Below are 15,237 nucleotides of genomic sequence, written 5' to 3'. Positions count from 1 at the left end.
CCTGTACTTTACAACAGAGGAGGTGAGGGCAAAGCTCAAGAGGCTACTTCTTGCAAAGGCAACAGGCCCGGATGGTGTGTTTCCGAGGCTTTAAAAGGACTGTGCAGCCCAGCTGGCTGAGCCTCTCCAGAGGATCTTCAACTTAAGCCTTCAAACAGGGAGGGTCCCGGTCCTGTGAAAAACATCATGTCTTGTTCTGGTACCTAAAGCAGGACGACCAGCTGAGATAAATGACTACAGACCGGTGGCCCCTCACATCACACATCATGAAGACCCTGGAGCGTATGTTTCTCCACCTTCTGAAGCGACAAGTTGAACATGCACTAGACCAAATGAATCCATTGTGAATCCTCTAAAAAATACCCAAACCTATTTCTACTCTGGTCGGACAGCTGCATTATGGACCTGAGATCCCGGAACAAATAACTAAATTTGTCTAAGGAGCAAATATTAACAACTGTACAGAAAACTACTCTCAAGAGCAACGACCAAGAAGTATAATGACACAGGAACACCTGGACGGGAGCGATTCGCTCATTCTTAGAGAAATGGTACCCAAGCCCTCTCCAGCAAACTTGACTGTAAAACTGCAGAAATTAATCAGTCTATCTCTGGACTGAAAACTATGCTAGACAAGCTGAGCTCCCACGTGGTGTCTAAACCCTAACCTTCCTCAAAAAACAGATTTTTGTCAGGGACCAGATTAATTCTGCGAGATAAATTGTCCCTCCTCTCCCAATAGTTTTATATTATGGGACACGCTAAAGGTTTTCTTACAGATTTATATACATCACAATTGCCAGAAGATGTGACTAAAATTGACAAGTTTCTGTCCACTATTGAACTTCCCAAACTTGATCAAGATGACTAAAAGAATCTTGACCTTTCCCTAACTCAAAAAGAAATTGAAAAGGCCTTAGGCTCATTAAAATCTAATATATCAGCGAGGGAAGATGGCTTCTCCCCTGAATCCCGTATAGTACTTATTTAAATCTTGGCCAGGTTTGGGTTTGGCCAGTCGTTCATTAACTGGGTAAAAACTCTTTATCAAGAGCCACAGGCCAAAATTACCACTGGTGGACAGACCAAAGAGCATTTCCCCTTGAATAGATCGAGTCGACAGGGCTGTCCATTGTCTCCAGGACTTTTTGTCTTAGCTACTGAGCCCTTAGCTGAAGCAATTAGACAGGATCCTGATATAAAGGGCTTCAAAATGGGTCAGACAAATCATAAAATAAATCCCCTGGCAGATAATGTAATTTTGTACTTAATAGATCCAAGTAACTCCCTCTCCCAATTACAGACTCTATAAATGCTTATGGTATTATTTCAGGATACAAGGTAAACTGGGAAAAAAGTTAAATTATTCCACTAACAAGTTTTGATTATAATGAATATCTACAAACTAAGTGGGTTCCGAATGGGATAAAATACCTGGGAATAATTGTACATAATGACCTTAAAAATTTTTACAAACTTAATCACCTCCCGTTGCTTAGTAGAACTGAAGATGACCTACCTCAGTGAATCGGATTTGAACATAACGATTGATGAAGAGCTCTGGTCAGATTTATGCCAAGATAGTCTTTCAGCTCCTATTAATGCCAGGTATAGACTAGTTCATTATAACTTTCTTCATCAGCTATACCTCACCCTACAGAAATTACATAAATCCAAACCGGAATTATCAGAAATATGCTTCAGATGTGGTATAGAGGTTGGCTCTTTCCTACACTGTACCTGGCTCTGTACTAAGGTGAGACCCTTCTAGCATGACTTCTGTGAAACCTTGACCAAGATCACTGGAGTTACCGTCTCATTAGATCCTGAACTTTGCTTACTGGGGAATTTTACAGAAATCAACAAATTCTTAACTGGTCCCCAAATTAAATTTATGAAGATTGCTCTGTGTGTGGCCAGGAAATGCATAGCAGTGACATGGAATTCTGATTCCCCTCTCCTCATTGATAGATGGATGTCAGACATGAATAGTTGTATTCCTCTTGAGATCACATATAGCCTAAGAAAAGGATACAACAACCTTATGAAAATCTGACAGCCTTATCTACAGTACAAAGGAACATCACTGACACCACCATAACAAACCATCTGTGAATAACTAAAGACCTCTCTTGAGGAGATGCCATTGCTGCCTTATTGTCTCTTATGTTTTACTATCTGCACTGTAGAATTTTCTTTCCCCTCTTTTCTGGGTGGGTGGGAAAGCAACCTTTTTTTTCTGTCTATGTGTCTGTGTAATTGATGATTGGTCAATGAGGAGACGCACACAGTACCTTGGTGCCCAGATAGACGATCTGTCCTGCGTAGCTTGAGACGGACTGGTAACAGGCCTTTTCTCCAACTAAAGCCTGAAACACAGACACACTGTTAAACTTCCAGGAAGACAAGTGGAACAAGTTCATACGTGAAGGTTTCAGTATCAGATAGACTGACAGAGCCTGGTGGTCAAGCCAGGTAGTGAGTGAATGGGAGAGACAGCATGGTGAAGAAAGAAAGTGTGAAGAGGGAATAAGTGAGTGCAGGATGGAAATCAACCTCAGCAAAGTGTCACACTGGAGTTTTCAGTCTCATTAATGATGCCCCAGATCGTAGTTTAGATCCTCTGGTCTCACAGCTATTGGAACTTTTTGGACTTTTTTTGGAAAGTATATGTTGTAATGGGACAGCATTAAAATGTGTTAATGTGTTGAGCATATGGAACCGCTAGGGGACACTGTGGATACAGAGTTGACGTGTTCATGAGCTTTCAAGGAGCGAGGAAGAGTACCTCCGGGGCCTTGGGCTCAGGTGTGTATGTGTGAGCCGATTTAGCCATCTGCCCTGCGGCATGTTGGATGCTCAAGTCTGTATGTGAATGTATTAATCGTGCAGATTCAATATATACAGTACGTGTCGCGTGCTTCTTTTTCAAGGGACAATTTACCACAGTATAGGACCTGGACTGGACTGTCTAAAAGGCTAAACTCAAGCTTCAACTCGTCATCTCAGCCCAACACTGCTGCCAAACTCACAAGTAATTTATCTTCATATCTTCTCGTATCTTTCCATCCAGTTCAATATCACTGTCACTTTAAAGTGAAGACTGTTACACAACCTCTGATCCTGTCCCCGATCAGCTAATCCCTCACCAGAGCCTGGGAGACATTCCCTCCAGTGGCCAGCGATTTGAAATGTCGGCTGTTATAGACCAGTTGCACCTGCTCCAAGTCCAGAGTCTCCAAAACCTCCTGACTGGGACGGTCCACAATGTGCAGTTTTTCATGGCTGTCCACCAGGACCAGTGTGCGACTGTTAATCCACTGCAGAGACACAGAGACATGAAAGAACAAGTCACCGACTGTGCACTACAGCAAATATTTGCATTTTTTCACACCTCGGCCAGGTAGGACTGAGAAAAGCCTGCATGGCAGACATCAAAGAAAACACAAGACACTGAAAGGGTTAGGGTTAGGGTTAAGGAACTTGCCTCATTTTCCAACCAGCTCAGGTTGAAAGGTGCTAAATACTAGGAATCTTCAGGGCCTGCTGTTTACCTGTCCAAATCCCAGTTCCAGATCGATTTTAAAGTCTCAGAGAAGAATATCCACAGTCTGGTTGGTGGACCATGGGAGATGGTGAGCCCTCAAACGCTGAGTATACAGTGGGACAGTCCTGAGCCCTAATGGACAGAGTTAGTGTTTAAGGGGGGTTGCTAGAGTCAGGTACTTACACTCAGGCTGATGATGTCACAGCTGAGGTGGAGCTGTCTTTGCTTGATGACATGAATGGTCCCCGACTCCTCCTTCTTCACCTGAATAACCAGCAGAACAGAGGAGAACATTCAAACACTGCAGACCGCTGACATAATTTCTCCCAATATGCACTGTGAAGCACCAGGGAAATATTAATTAAAAACTAGAAAATTCCTGAAGAAATTTTTCTGTGTCTGCTGCTTTGTGCGTATCCATCACACATATTTCAATCTCTACAGAGGAAGTTACTTTGAATTTCATTCATGTTATAGAGAATTATCCTAACTCTGACCTCAGTCTCTGCAGGTATCCATCAAAAAGCTCTTTGAAACTACAAGGACTGGCCAAAGTGACCTCACAATGATGGTTTTGAACCTAAATTTGTCCCCACAACCATAGCAAGACATGTATACACACATGTACATGCCTTAACAAAAGTTGATCTGCAATAAAGCTACTGTGATTTCTCCTGCTAGAACAGACCAACATGGACAACAGTAAAAAATGCCCTGAGTTAATCAGTCTAACTAGCCAGTTGTGTGAAAGTTTGGGCAGGAACTGCACTTGGGCACTTGTGTGTGTCTGTCAATGTGCGTGTATTGCAATGTGTGTATTGTTGTGTGTGGAAGTAGAGCTGTCTACCATAGAGCCTCCAAAAAGCTTGTGTTACCACATTGAGACACATATACAGTTAATATCCAAAGGTGGAGATGGTTTGTGTGTCTGTCAATGTGTGTGTGTGTGCATGGTGTTAGAAACTACATAAGCTTAACCTTTAAAAAGGTTGAAGTTGTCAGGGCCAGCCAAAATGACCTCACAATAATGTTTGTTAACTAAATCTGTCCCCATAATTATAGAAAGACATGTACACACACGCAAAGAACTAGGGCTGTCACTAACGACTATCTTTACATCAATCTATCTAAACAATCTAAACAATTAATTTTCCTCCAGAAAATCTAAATGACATGCTGGCATGATCAATAATCCCAGATTCAGGCCTAAACATTTTCTCAAACACTTATTCAGTGTAAATTCTCAGGTGGCAGCAGACAACTTTACAACTTTGAGAGTATTTATCAGCTACAAGGACAAAAGATATTAAAAAAAAGCTCTGTCTACTAATGAATAGACAACAATTACATCAAGTAATCTTTCACATGCTTGTGACTGATCTCACTGTGCGCTATAAAAAATAATAATCACAAAATAACACTGGTTAAACAAGACTTAGAGTGAAGGGATTTGAACTGTGATGTGCTCATCCTTCCAAAGTCAGACATTAACCAGCTGTAGGGATGGGTGGGTATCGTTAGGATTTTATCTTTATTTTATGTAGACTTGTCCAACATCTCCATGAACCTCAAATCCTCCCTTGTCATGTACTGCTTCTCCTCCAATAACTTCTCATTGAAATCTTGATTATACTGAGAGACCAACAGCTCCTCTAGTTTAACGATGGATATCCTATTGGCATAGACGGTTGAGCAGCTTCTCTGACAACAACCACTACTGCCCCTCAAAGGACCGTTGATGACCCACCCCAATAGAGTCCTCATGGTGTAAGGTCCATCACCTTGGCTGTTGATTATTTCCCAGGGTTCCATGAGTTTTGGTGCATCAGTCCCAATCAAAATTTCAACATCAGCGTCCAATTCTGGCATCCTGATATCTTTCAGATATTCACATTTTACAATATCTCGCTGAGTAGGGATGTTGTGCTTTGAGACAGGGAAAATCCTGTGTAAATGTATCTGGGAGCTCCATGAATTGATGATCTTCCAATATGGATACCTCCAGTGCTTTAAGGATTTGGCCCATAGTGCACAGCAGAATTTTGGTCTTTGTACCCTGTAGATTCAGCTTCTTCGTGAAATGGTTGGTACAAAAGGTTGCTGTACTTCCAAGGTCTAAGAAGACATAGGTCTGCAGCACCTTATTTCCTTTCTTAAATTTCACATGTACTGGCACAATAGAACGGGTGGTCTTCGTCTCTGGCCCCAGTAAGACCACATGCTTGAAGAGAGACAAATGCACTATTGACCTGTATTTCCTGCGATTTGATCACTTTGTTATGGACATGGAGAACAGTTGGATGTTTTAAATTACATTCATCACAGGTCAGACAATTTCTGCATTCCTTGCTCATGTGGCCAAGCTTCAAGCATCCAAAACAAATTCCTTTTCCTTTCAGGAATTCAATTTTCCCCTTTTGAGAAACTTTATTTAACTTTGAACATCTAAGTAAAGGATGTGATTCTTCACAATAAAGACAGGATTCTAAAGACAACTCTTTAGACCCTTTGGGCTGCTTCAGCATCTCGTGCACTGTGGGCTTAGGAGTTAAAGTATGGTCGGTAGCAGCAATGGTTGTTGCAAAGCTGCTTCCTTTGTTGTTACTTCTAGGTAGCAGTTTGCTCCTACTTACAGCCTTTATTAATGTGCTTGGTCGTGCATCTGATATATTACCAAAAAGTGGATGAGACAGGATCTTGACTTGATTCTCCAGAAAGTTTACCATATCTGGAAATGTATCCCTGTAGCCTCGTTGTTCTTGTATCTCACAGACTTTAGACCGCCATCTTTCCCGCAACTTGTATGGCCACTTCATTACAACATGCCTCATATTTGATGGAACAATCATCTCCTCCTGTATTGTATTTCTGTCATAGCGTTGCAGCAACCTCTTAGAAATAATGCAAATTCCTGCAGTGCCTGAACATCCTCTGCTTTAATAACAGGCCATCCAAATGCTTTATCTACATTTGTGGTCAAAAGTTTACATACACTTGTAAAGAACATAATGTCATGGCTCTCTTGAGTTTCCAGTTATTTCTACAACTCTGATTTTTCTCTGATAGAGTGATTGGAACAGATACTTCTTTGTCACAAAAAACATTCATGAAGTTTGGTTCTTTTGTGACTTTATTATGGGTTAACAGAAAAAGTGACAAAATCTGCTGGGTCAAAAATATACATACAGCAATATGAATTAGCAATTTTGGTGACTTAGAAAGTTGTGTCAATGAAATGAGCTTCATAGCATGGCCTCTTAACTTCTTGTGAGTGATTATGAGTCACTACAGCTGGTGACTTCTCTGAGGCCATATAAATAGGGCTCATTGGATACAAACGCCCACAAACGCTACAATGGGAAAGTCAAAGGAGCTCAGCATGGAGCTGAAAAAGCGAATCATTGACTTGAACAAGTCAGGAAAGTCACTTGGAGCTATTTCAAAGCAGCTGCAGGTCCCAAGAGCAACAGTGCAAACAATTGTTTGTAAGTATAAAGTGCATGGCACTGTTTTGTCACTGCCACGATCAGGAAGAAAACGCAAGCTATCACCTGCTGCTGAGAGAAAATTGGTCAGGAGGGTGAAGAGTCAACCGAGAACCACCAAAAAGCAGATCTGCCAAGAATTAGAAGCTGCTGGAACACAGGTGCCAGTGTCCACAGTCAAGCGTGTTTTGCATCTCCATGGACTGAGAGGCTGCCGTGCAAGAAGGAAGCCCTTGCTCCAAAAGCGCCACCTTAAGGCTCGACTGAAGTTTGCTGCTGATCACATGGACAAAGATAAGACCTTCTGGAGGGAAGTTCTGTGGTCAGATGAAACAAAAGTCGAGCTGTTTGGCCACAATGCCCAGCAATATGTTTGGAGGAGAAAAGGTGAGGCCTTTAACCCCAAGTACACCATGCCTACCGTCAAGCACGGTGGTGGTAGTATTATGCTGTGGGGCTGTTTTGCTGCCAATGGAACTGGTGCTTTACAGAGAGTAAATGGGATAATGAAGAAGGAGGATTACCTTCAAATTCTTCAAGATAACCTAAAATCATCAGCCCGAAGTTTGGATCTTGGGCGCAGTTGGGTGTTCCAACAGGACAATGACCCCAAACACACATCAAAAGTAGTAATGGAATAAATCAGGCTAGAATTAGGGTTTTAGAATGGCCTTCCCAAAGTCCTGACTTAAATCCCATTGAGAACATGTGGACAATGCTGAAGAAACAAGTCCATGTCATAAAGCCATCAAATTTAACTGAACTGCACCAATTCTGTCAAGAGGAGTGGTCAAAGATTCAACGAGAAGCTTGCCAGAAACTTGTGGATGGCTACCAAAAGCGCCTAATTGAAGTGAAAATGGCCAAGGGACATGTAACCAAATATTAGCACTGCTGTATGTATATTTTTGACCCAGCAGATTTTGTCACTTTTTCTGTTAACCCATAATAAAGTCATAAAAGAACCAAATTTCATGAATGTTTTTTGTGACAAAGAATTATCTGTTCCAATCACTCTATCAGAGAAAAATCAGACTTGTAGAAATAACAGGAAACTCAAGAGAGCCATGACATTATGTTCTTTACAAGTGTATGTAAACTTTTGACCACAACTGTACATATGCTGTTGCAATTCTGTGTTCATTGCCAAAGTGTTCTTTCTAAAGACATTTTGCCCTTGATCATTTACACATGATGTTGTACTTGTGTATTCACTTTTGGATTCCCATTGTGTGTAGATAAAACCTGTGACACTTTTGAGCCTTGATCCGAAGTTGGGTTGCTCCCTTTGGGCACAAACTCATTTGCATTTGGATTGAATTCAAGTCTTTGCCCCTTAGGTCCTTTGCTGACATAGGAATTCATCCCATTTGAATTGGCTTTTCCTCCAACATCACTGCCTTCGAGGACTGACAGTCTTGTAGAAGCAGCAGCTATTTGTGTATCAAGCTCCAGTTGCTCCTTTATTTTCCTCAGCTTGTTTCTTTCTTGTCTGAGTTTCTCCTCTTGTGTCTGTAGTTCACGTCTCCTTTGCAGAGCAACAGCTTGTTCCATCAAAGCTGCTTTCACTGCCTTTGCTTTTACATGTGCAGGGGAAATACTAGAAGCAGATGATATATGAGAATGACTTCTTCTGCTTGAAGAGTAGGTTTTATTGTTTTTTAATTTAGTGCCATGACATTGCATTTCTGTGGACTGAGTTTCAACAGTAACATGGTGCATATCATTCATTTTCCACATATCTATGTTGTTATTTTAAGAGAAGCCGTAAGTAAGACACAGGTGCTGTGCCATGTCGAGGGCTTGCGCACAACCTGTGCACTTGCAACTTCTCCAAACAATACATTCGTAGACACATCAAGGGTTGAGCGATAATCTCTTACTTTCGGTTTTCATGAGTCCATTGAAAGTCGGTACAGCCGATAAGGACTTTAATGCAACACACCACAATCCTAAAAGCGGCCCACTGCCGCATACACAAGGCATCGCTGCTTCCAACAAGCGATCACACATCAACACATGTGTATGCACTAACCGGGGACGTCTTTTGATTTATGTTAATCGTGTCAGCGATCGTAACTTTTCTTTCCTGTTGGGATGCTTCCACATTAATTGAGAAGACAACAAACGGCCTTAAGTGTGTGTGCTCCAAGTGATGCCGGTTTATGTGGTGACTATCCCGACCTGATTTAAGCGACCCAGCTCGGTGCGGGAGAACACCTTGGTCTAACGCGCTTCAAAGAATGGAGGTCCAGGCAATGTTTACTGTTAGATTAAGTTCTCATTTATTAAAGAGTTCGGGTAACAGTACTTTCTATTGCAAAGGTGAAATTTGATGTGATGGCTGGCCTTAGCTTCCTGTGTCTGGCGTGTAAGCGGTAAAAAACCGTGCAATCGTCACCCATGCCATTACCTGGTCTGTTGCACCCATGTCACATATAGACTCCACCAACCATTACCACCTACCACTGACACTACCACCCGTGATATGGCCTGACGTAACCTATAAACAACAATAAACAAATAAATGGATCCAACAGCAACAAAATTGTGTTCAGACAGAGCAGCAATAAACTGACTGGTGATGGGACACCACACTGATGTCAGCATTTCAACAAGTGAATGGCATCACTACTATTGGTGAAAAGACATCAGTAGAAGTAAATCACTGTGTAACAATGTTCTCAGATAAAAGAACAAAGTAAGTCAGTTTCCGTCCAATACACACCCATTATAAAATCTGAAATGGTCAAAAGCTTATACAAAACGTAAACTGATTTTGTGTAAACCGTAATAGTTACCAAAAACCGATTTAACCCAAAACAGTCTCAAGTCTTGTGACCCGTTTAACGTTTCAAAAATTTTTCTACGCTGAAATATGACGCAGCTTTTATAGGCATTTACGTCGGCATGATTACTCAAATCGATAAGAACAATTATAGCACACGATCCCCGATCGAGCCGCACGCATAGATATACTGTATATATATTGTCTGCGGGACTAGTTACACCACGAAATTTCATTACGGAAGATGAATAACACAAATAAGTATGCAGGATAATAATATATTAAACATATATTATAATAAAATATTAAAACCTCTGTCATCATGTATGTATTAGTGATCCGTGCAGCTGGATGTGTCAGTACAGTGATAAAGACCAGGCAGAGCTTCAGTCATGTTGGACATCAGTACTGTATCAGTTTCTGTTAAACTGGTTGATTTCAGCTCAGTGACATAAACAAACACAGTTTGTGTATTAAACTGTGATACAACAAATTAAAATTTTTTCCATGTAGAGAAATGCCATGTGGAGAGGCTGGGATGTAAACTGGGACCTGAACTGGACCAAGAATCAGACTACATAATGATGACCACCTGTCACCTCATTCTGGCAGTCATTAAACCTGTGTTTACACGTGAGGCTGCAGACACACATTTCAGATCTTAAAGCTAAAGACTGTGAGTGAGAGCACACTGATACTGAAACTGATTAAACTGCAGAAATGATTTTATATTACTTATATTCACCCCCACGTGAATGAGGTTCTCGGTGGTAAAGACAGAAAACCGCTCATAAATACAACTGGTTTTATATCAACTGAAAACAATGTCCAAGTTCAGACAGCAGCATTATAACAAACTGAAAGATACCAGGAGGAAGTGGACTGTGTCTCCTTTACAGAATGCCAGGACTGGGTTGACTGTCTTCTGGACAGGAACAAACTGCCAGGCCAGCTGAGGAACACTGGACGGGTCAGACTAGAAAGAGAGAACATAGCACATCAAATCACATCATATTACATCACATTACATCAGGTGAATAATTAACCTCTTAATTAACCTCAATATCCCAAATGCTCACTGTTATTAAGGCTGAACACTCTGCTTCTGTGTGGTACTACATTGTTGGACAGCTGACATGAACATAAACTAAGGTAACTGCTAAGGTAGCTTCACCTGAAACCACCTTCACCTGAGTCTAATGAATGAAAATATCCACTGTGCCTCGCACATGTTAAACCTCAGTATCAGACATTTTCAGTCATCATAGAGAAGTTCAGCTGTTAGTGAGGAAGAAGTCACTAGATGTAAGGACAGAGTGGTGAGAGGGTAGAAACTGGTCCAGTTTATTTACTGATTCACAACAAAAGGGTTTTGTTGTTTTTTGACCTGATCCTCTCCTGCTTCCATGTTGTGAATGACAGTGTCACAACAGGACCTCCACCATCCTCCATAACCTCAGCTGAAGAAGATTTAAAACTATTGACCTGACCACACACACTGACATGTTTCTGTCTGATATTTTAACTGCTCATCATTATGAATCAGTGTTTTACTCTCTAGCCACAGCTTTGATAAGAGGGTTTTAAACTAACTGATACAGTAACAAACACAACCTGAACCTTGTCATTGTTTAACAAGTCAAACAGTACAGACCTTACTGTGGGGAAAGGTCATCCAGACTTTCAGGGAGGGCTTTAGTCCAATGACCAGAATCTGGAGAAACAAACCAAAAGAAAAAATTTTACAAACTTTACACAGAGTTTGGTGGAGGCTGCACTGTGAGCTGTCTGTGTTTGTGTACTTTAGTGAGAGAGGCCATAGCCAGCAATGAGTAGTGTGTGATGGGATGGTCTCTGATGTCTGGAGGAGCACGCAGTGGTTCAATACAGCAGACCTCCCCTTTAGAGCCACTGAAGAGACACCGAGAGTCACAGGATCGCATCCCCATCACCCTCCTGGAAACAAAGACGAAAACATTAACACAATCACAGAGGAAGGAACAACTCAACTTCACATATGAAGGCCATAGCAGAGACAGTAGACAAACCGAAACGCTTCATTTCTGATTATTTTCATAACAGATTCTTTCGCTCCACAGTCACTGAAGAAAAATATTGGACCCATACATCTTCAGAGCATTCTGACATCAAAATGACATTTTTCGGATGAGCAGATCAGGAAAAAATTTACTTTATCTGAGACCTACCTCTGTCTGAGTGCCATACTCCCGTGAGATCTGTCAACTGCCGACATCCTTAACCAACCAATAACTAGATATTTAAATGGACCAGAGTTATTTTTGGATTGAGGTACTTATACATGAAACCATGGATTAAACTTGTTTCATTGCTTATCAATTGCTAAAACAGAGTATTAGCCTATTAAACTGACATGACTTTGTACTGGGCTGATCAGATGCCGTTAGTAGATAAAAGCAGCGGCAAAAAAGGTGCAGATTTGTACTGTATCCGTGTTGTAATAACATGAAAAAAATATCTGTCTTTTCTTTCCTAAAGGATGCAGAGAGGTAAGTCTAGACAGGGATAGATTTTTATATTAGCTACTGTCATATTTCATTCCAGTTGCCTTGCGAGGGAGGGGTTGGGGGACAGCGCCCACTTGAGAGAACGGAACTGTGTCCCATTTCATGACAAGATGACAAGTCAAGGGGAGAGTGTTCAGGTGACAAGTCATAAACAGTGTTTGAAACAAAGCTGATGGGGGCGTCGTGTGGCGTAGTGGTCTAAGCAGGCGTAGAGGCTACACTCCTCGCTGCAGTTGGCCCCGGTTCGAGTCCCGCATCGGACGGCCCTTGCTGCATGCCATTCCCCCTCTCTCTGCCTCCCCATTTCCTGTCTCTCTCTACTATACTGTCCAATAAAGGTGCAAAAGCCCCCAAAAAATATATACTTTAAAACAAAGCTGATGTTTTAGATGCTGCTGCTCAAGTTAAAGACAAGAACCACAGGAAAACATGTCAAACCTTTTCAAACACACAGTCCTCTGTTGTGGACATTGTCCTTTGTAGTGGACACTAGGCCTGTTCATCAAGCCAAATAAAACTGGAACAGATTTAGAAAATTATATACTTCACTGTGAACTGTCTCACGTCTCACTGTGAACTGGACTGTCTCACTGTGAACTGTCTCCCTGTCTCACTCACTGTGAACTGGCTCACTATGGACTGTCTCACTGTGTGTCTCATGTTAGTTACTGCTCTGGTTAAATACACTTTATCTGTCAGGTTTCAGGTATTTAGTCACAGATCAATCAGACATCGTCACTATTAAACAGGAAGTAAACCAGTTAAGAGGAGAACTCATCTGTCAATACTCACTGTAAATGTCATGTATCACACAGTTGCTCTCATCAAACTTGTCTCTAAATTGACTTTGGTATATTTCTATGTATCTTTTATCTATTAGGTTCATTATTGTTGATGTAAAGTGAGTCATTTACCTGAAGGCCAACTCGAACACTGATCCTCCACTGTCATTACACACGGCAAGAGTTGGGTCATCTGTGAACTACACAACAACAACAGAGGCACAGAACCCAGGTGAACATGATCAGTGATGTAACAAAGAGTGAATCAGGTCTGTTATGGTCATGTATGAGTACACCATACAGCTGTGTGTGTGTGTGTGTGTGTGTGTGTGTGTGTGTGTGTGTGTGTGTGTGTGTGTGTGTGTGTGTGTGTGTGTGTGTATGTGTGTATACCTTCACATGTAATATGGCTGTCCCTGGAGGGTGAGCATCACTGATAGTCCTCAGAAGTTTCCCATTGGCTAGATCCCACATGGTAATCTATAGAGAGAGAGGAAGAGAGAGACAGACAGACAGACAGAGATAGACAGAGAGAGAGACAGTCAGACAGAGAAAGAGAGACAGACAGACAGACAGCTGATAGGTTTGTTCATTATATTTGTCTCAAGTTACATAAACAATCATATCACAGTTTAAATACAGTGAGGAGAGGATGAGTCTGTTGAATCCAGCTCAGTTAACGTGACTTGAGCTCAACTACAAGCTCCTACCATAATCATAACAACCTACAGTTACAGTTTCAGATGAGGCTGTGCATATTCTCATTTGTCCAGGTCATAGTATCCTAAAGGAGTTTTAAATCGAAAAAACACCTGGACTTGATTATTTGTCTGGGAAGACGTTTCACCTCTCATCCAAGAGGCTTCATCAGTTCATGTACGCATCTGACCAGGCAGGACCAGTCCCAGCCTGGTCAGATGCGTACATGAACTGATGAAGCCTCTTGGATGAGAGGTGAAACGTCTTCCCAGACAAATAATCAAGTTGTTTTGTTTTTGTTTGTTTTTTTTTTTCGATTTAAAACTCCTTTAGGAGTTTCAGATGAGGACAATAAGTTAGTTTGTCTACATACAGCCATCATAGTGTGAGATTCCAACAACTACAACCACATAGACTCATCATAAACACAGTGGATACCAAGACTGTACTGATGTGCAGCTGCAGCGTCGACTCCACCCCCTCCACCCTCTGCACCCTACCTCCCCTCCACCACCTCCAACCCTGTGTTGAAATGTTGTCTAACTGGATCTCTTTGAATTTTAACTGCAAACCCCTGATAAAGATGTTGGTGGGTAGTAACATTAGCTACAGTCATCACAACATGATGATACTTTCTGGTGTTTGTTGTTTGTTTTGCTTCTTTTCACCTTTGTTAGATTAATCAGGGTCCTGTATCCACCCTGCTGGATAAATGAGCTTGTGTTTGTGTGTGTCTCAGTAGACTGTACCTGTCCTTTGGCAAACCCACAGAGAAGTCGTGAGCAGTCGTGGTTGATGCTGAGAGCGGACACAGCTCCAAACTCAGCCCCCGTCATCTTGGTACCCAAACAGAGCCGCAGGGCCTGGTTGGTATCTTAAGAGGAGGAGGAGGAGGAGGATGAAAAGGACAGTTAACTATGCAGGGGTACAGACTTAGAAAAAGTATGGAGGGTAAAATTAGTTTAAAAGAGATCAAGGTTTTCCCAGTCCTCAAGTTTAAGAGTTGAAAAACAGAATCAAACAACATCAATACAAAAACACCACACACCGGCAACAACGCAAACACAATAAAAATTTGACCTGCAAGCAGGTATGAACAGGGTCCAAATGGCCCCTTGCCACCCGTCGAGGCCAGGCAAGTCAGACCACTGCAGGTCCTATGGTGCAAGGCAAGTCTGAGGAAAACTCTTGCCATACTCAGCTGCATATTGGAAAGAGTTTAGGTCTATAGGATATACAAGTGATTAATGTTGAATTTTAGGAGTTTGGAAGGTGAAATGTGAAGGAATTATGATTTTCCGTGATAGGCCATGACCACTTTAATGAATCATTACCAAATTTTAACCATGGAGTAACGAACATAGATCATGTCCACCAAATTAAATAAGAA

General features: G+C 41.6%; 1 protein-coding gene across 3 annotated transcripts in view; it reads right to left on the bottom strand.

The window, feature by feature from the left end:
• Positions 1–15,237, bottom strand: part of vps8 (VPS8 subunit of CORVET complex) — an 82,462-nt gene that overhangs the window by 47,817 nt on the left and 19,408 nt on the right. For 2 of the 3 annotated variants that reach the window (XM_056394569.1, XM_056394571.1), the window contains 9 exons: positions 14,597–14,721; positions 13,542–13,628; positions 13,281–13,348; positions 11,623–11,776; positions 11,475–11,534; positions 10,689–10,796; positions 3,731–3,811; positions 3,150–3,320; positions 2,295–2,369 (listed from right to left, as the gene is read on the bottom strand). In XM_056394569.1, coding sequence (XP_056250544.1) covers positions 2,295–2,369; positions 3,150–3,320; positions 3,731–3,811; positions 10,689–10,796; positions 11,475–11,534; positions 11,623–11,776; positions 13,281–13,348; positions 13,542–13,628; positions 14,597–14,721 — 929 coding nt within the window. The remainder of the gene's footprint in view (positions 1–2,294; positions 2,370–3,149; positions 3,321–3,730; positions 3,812–10,688; positions 10,797–11,474; positions 11,535–11,622; positions 11,777–13,280; positions 13,349–13,541; positions 13,629–14,596; positions 14,722–15,237) is intronic. The other variant, XM_056394570.1, reaches the window with a different exon arrangement.

This window comes from Seriola aureovittata, chromosome 14 (assembly GCF_021018895.1).
Source record: "Seriola aureovittata isolate HTS-2021-v1 ecotype China chromosome 14, ASM2101889v1, whole genome shotgun sequence".
Lineage (NCBI taxonomy): Eukaryota > Metazoa > Chordata > Actinopteri > Carangiformes > Carangidae > Seriola > Seriola aureovittata.
This window is presented reverse-complemented; position numbering and strand designations above follow the sequence as displayed.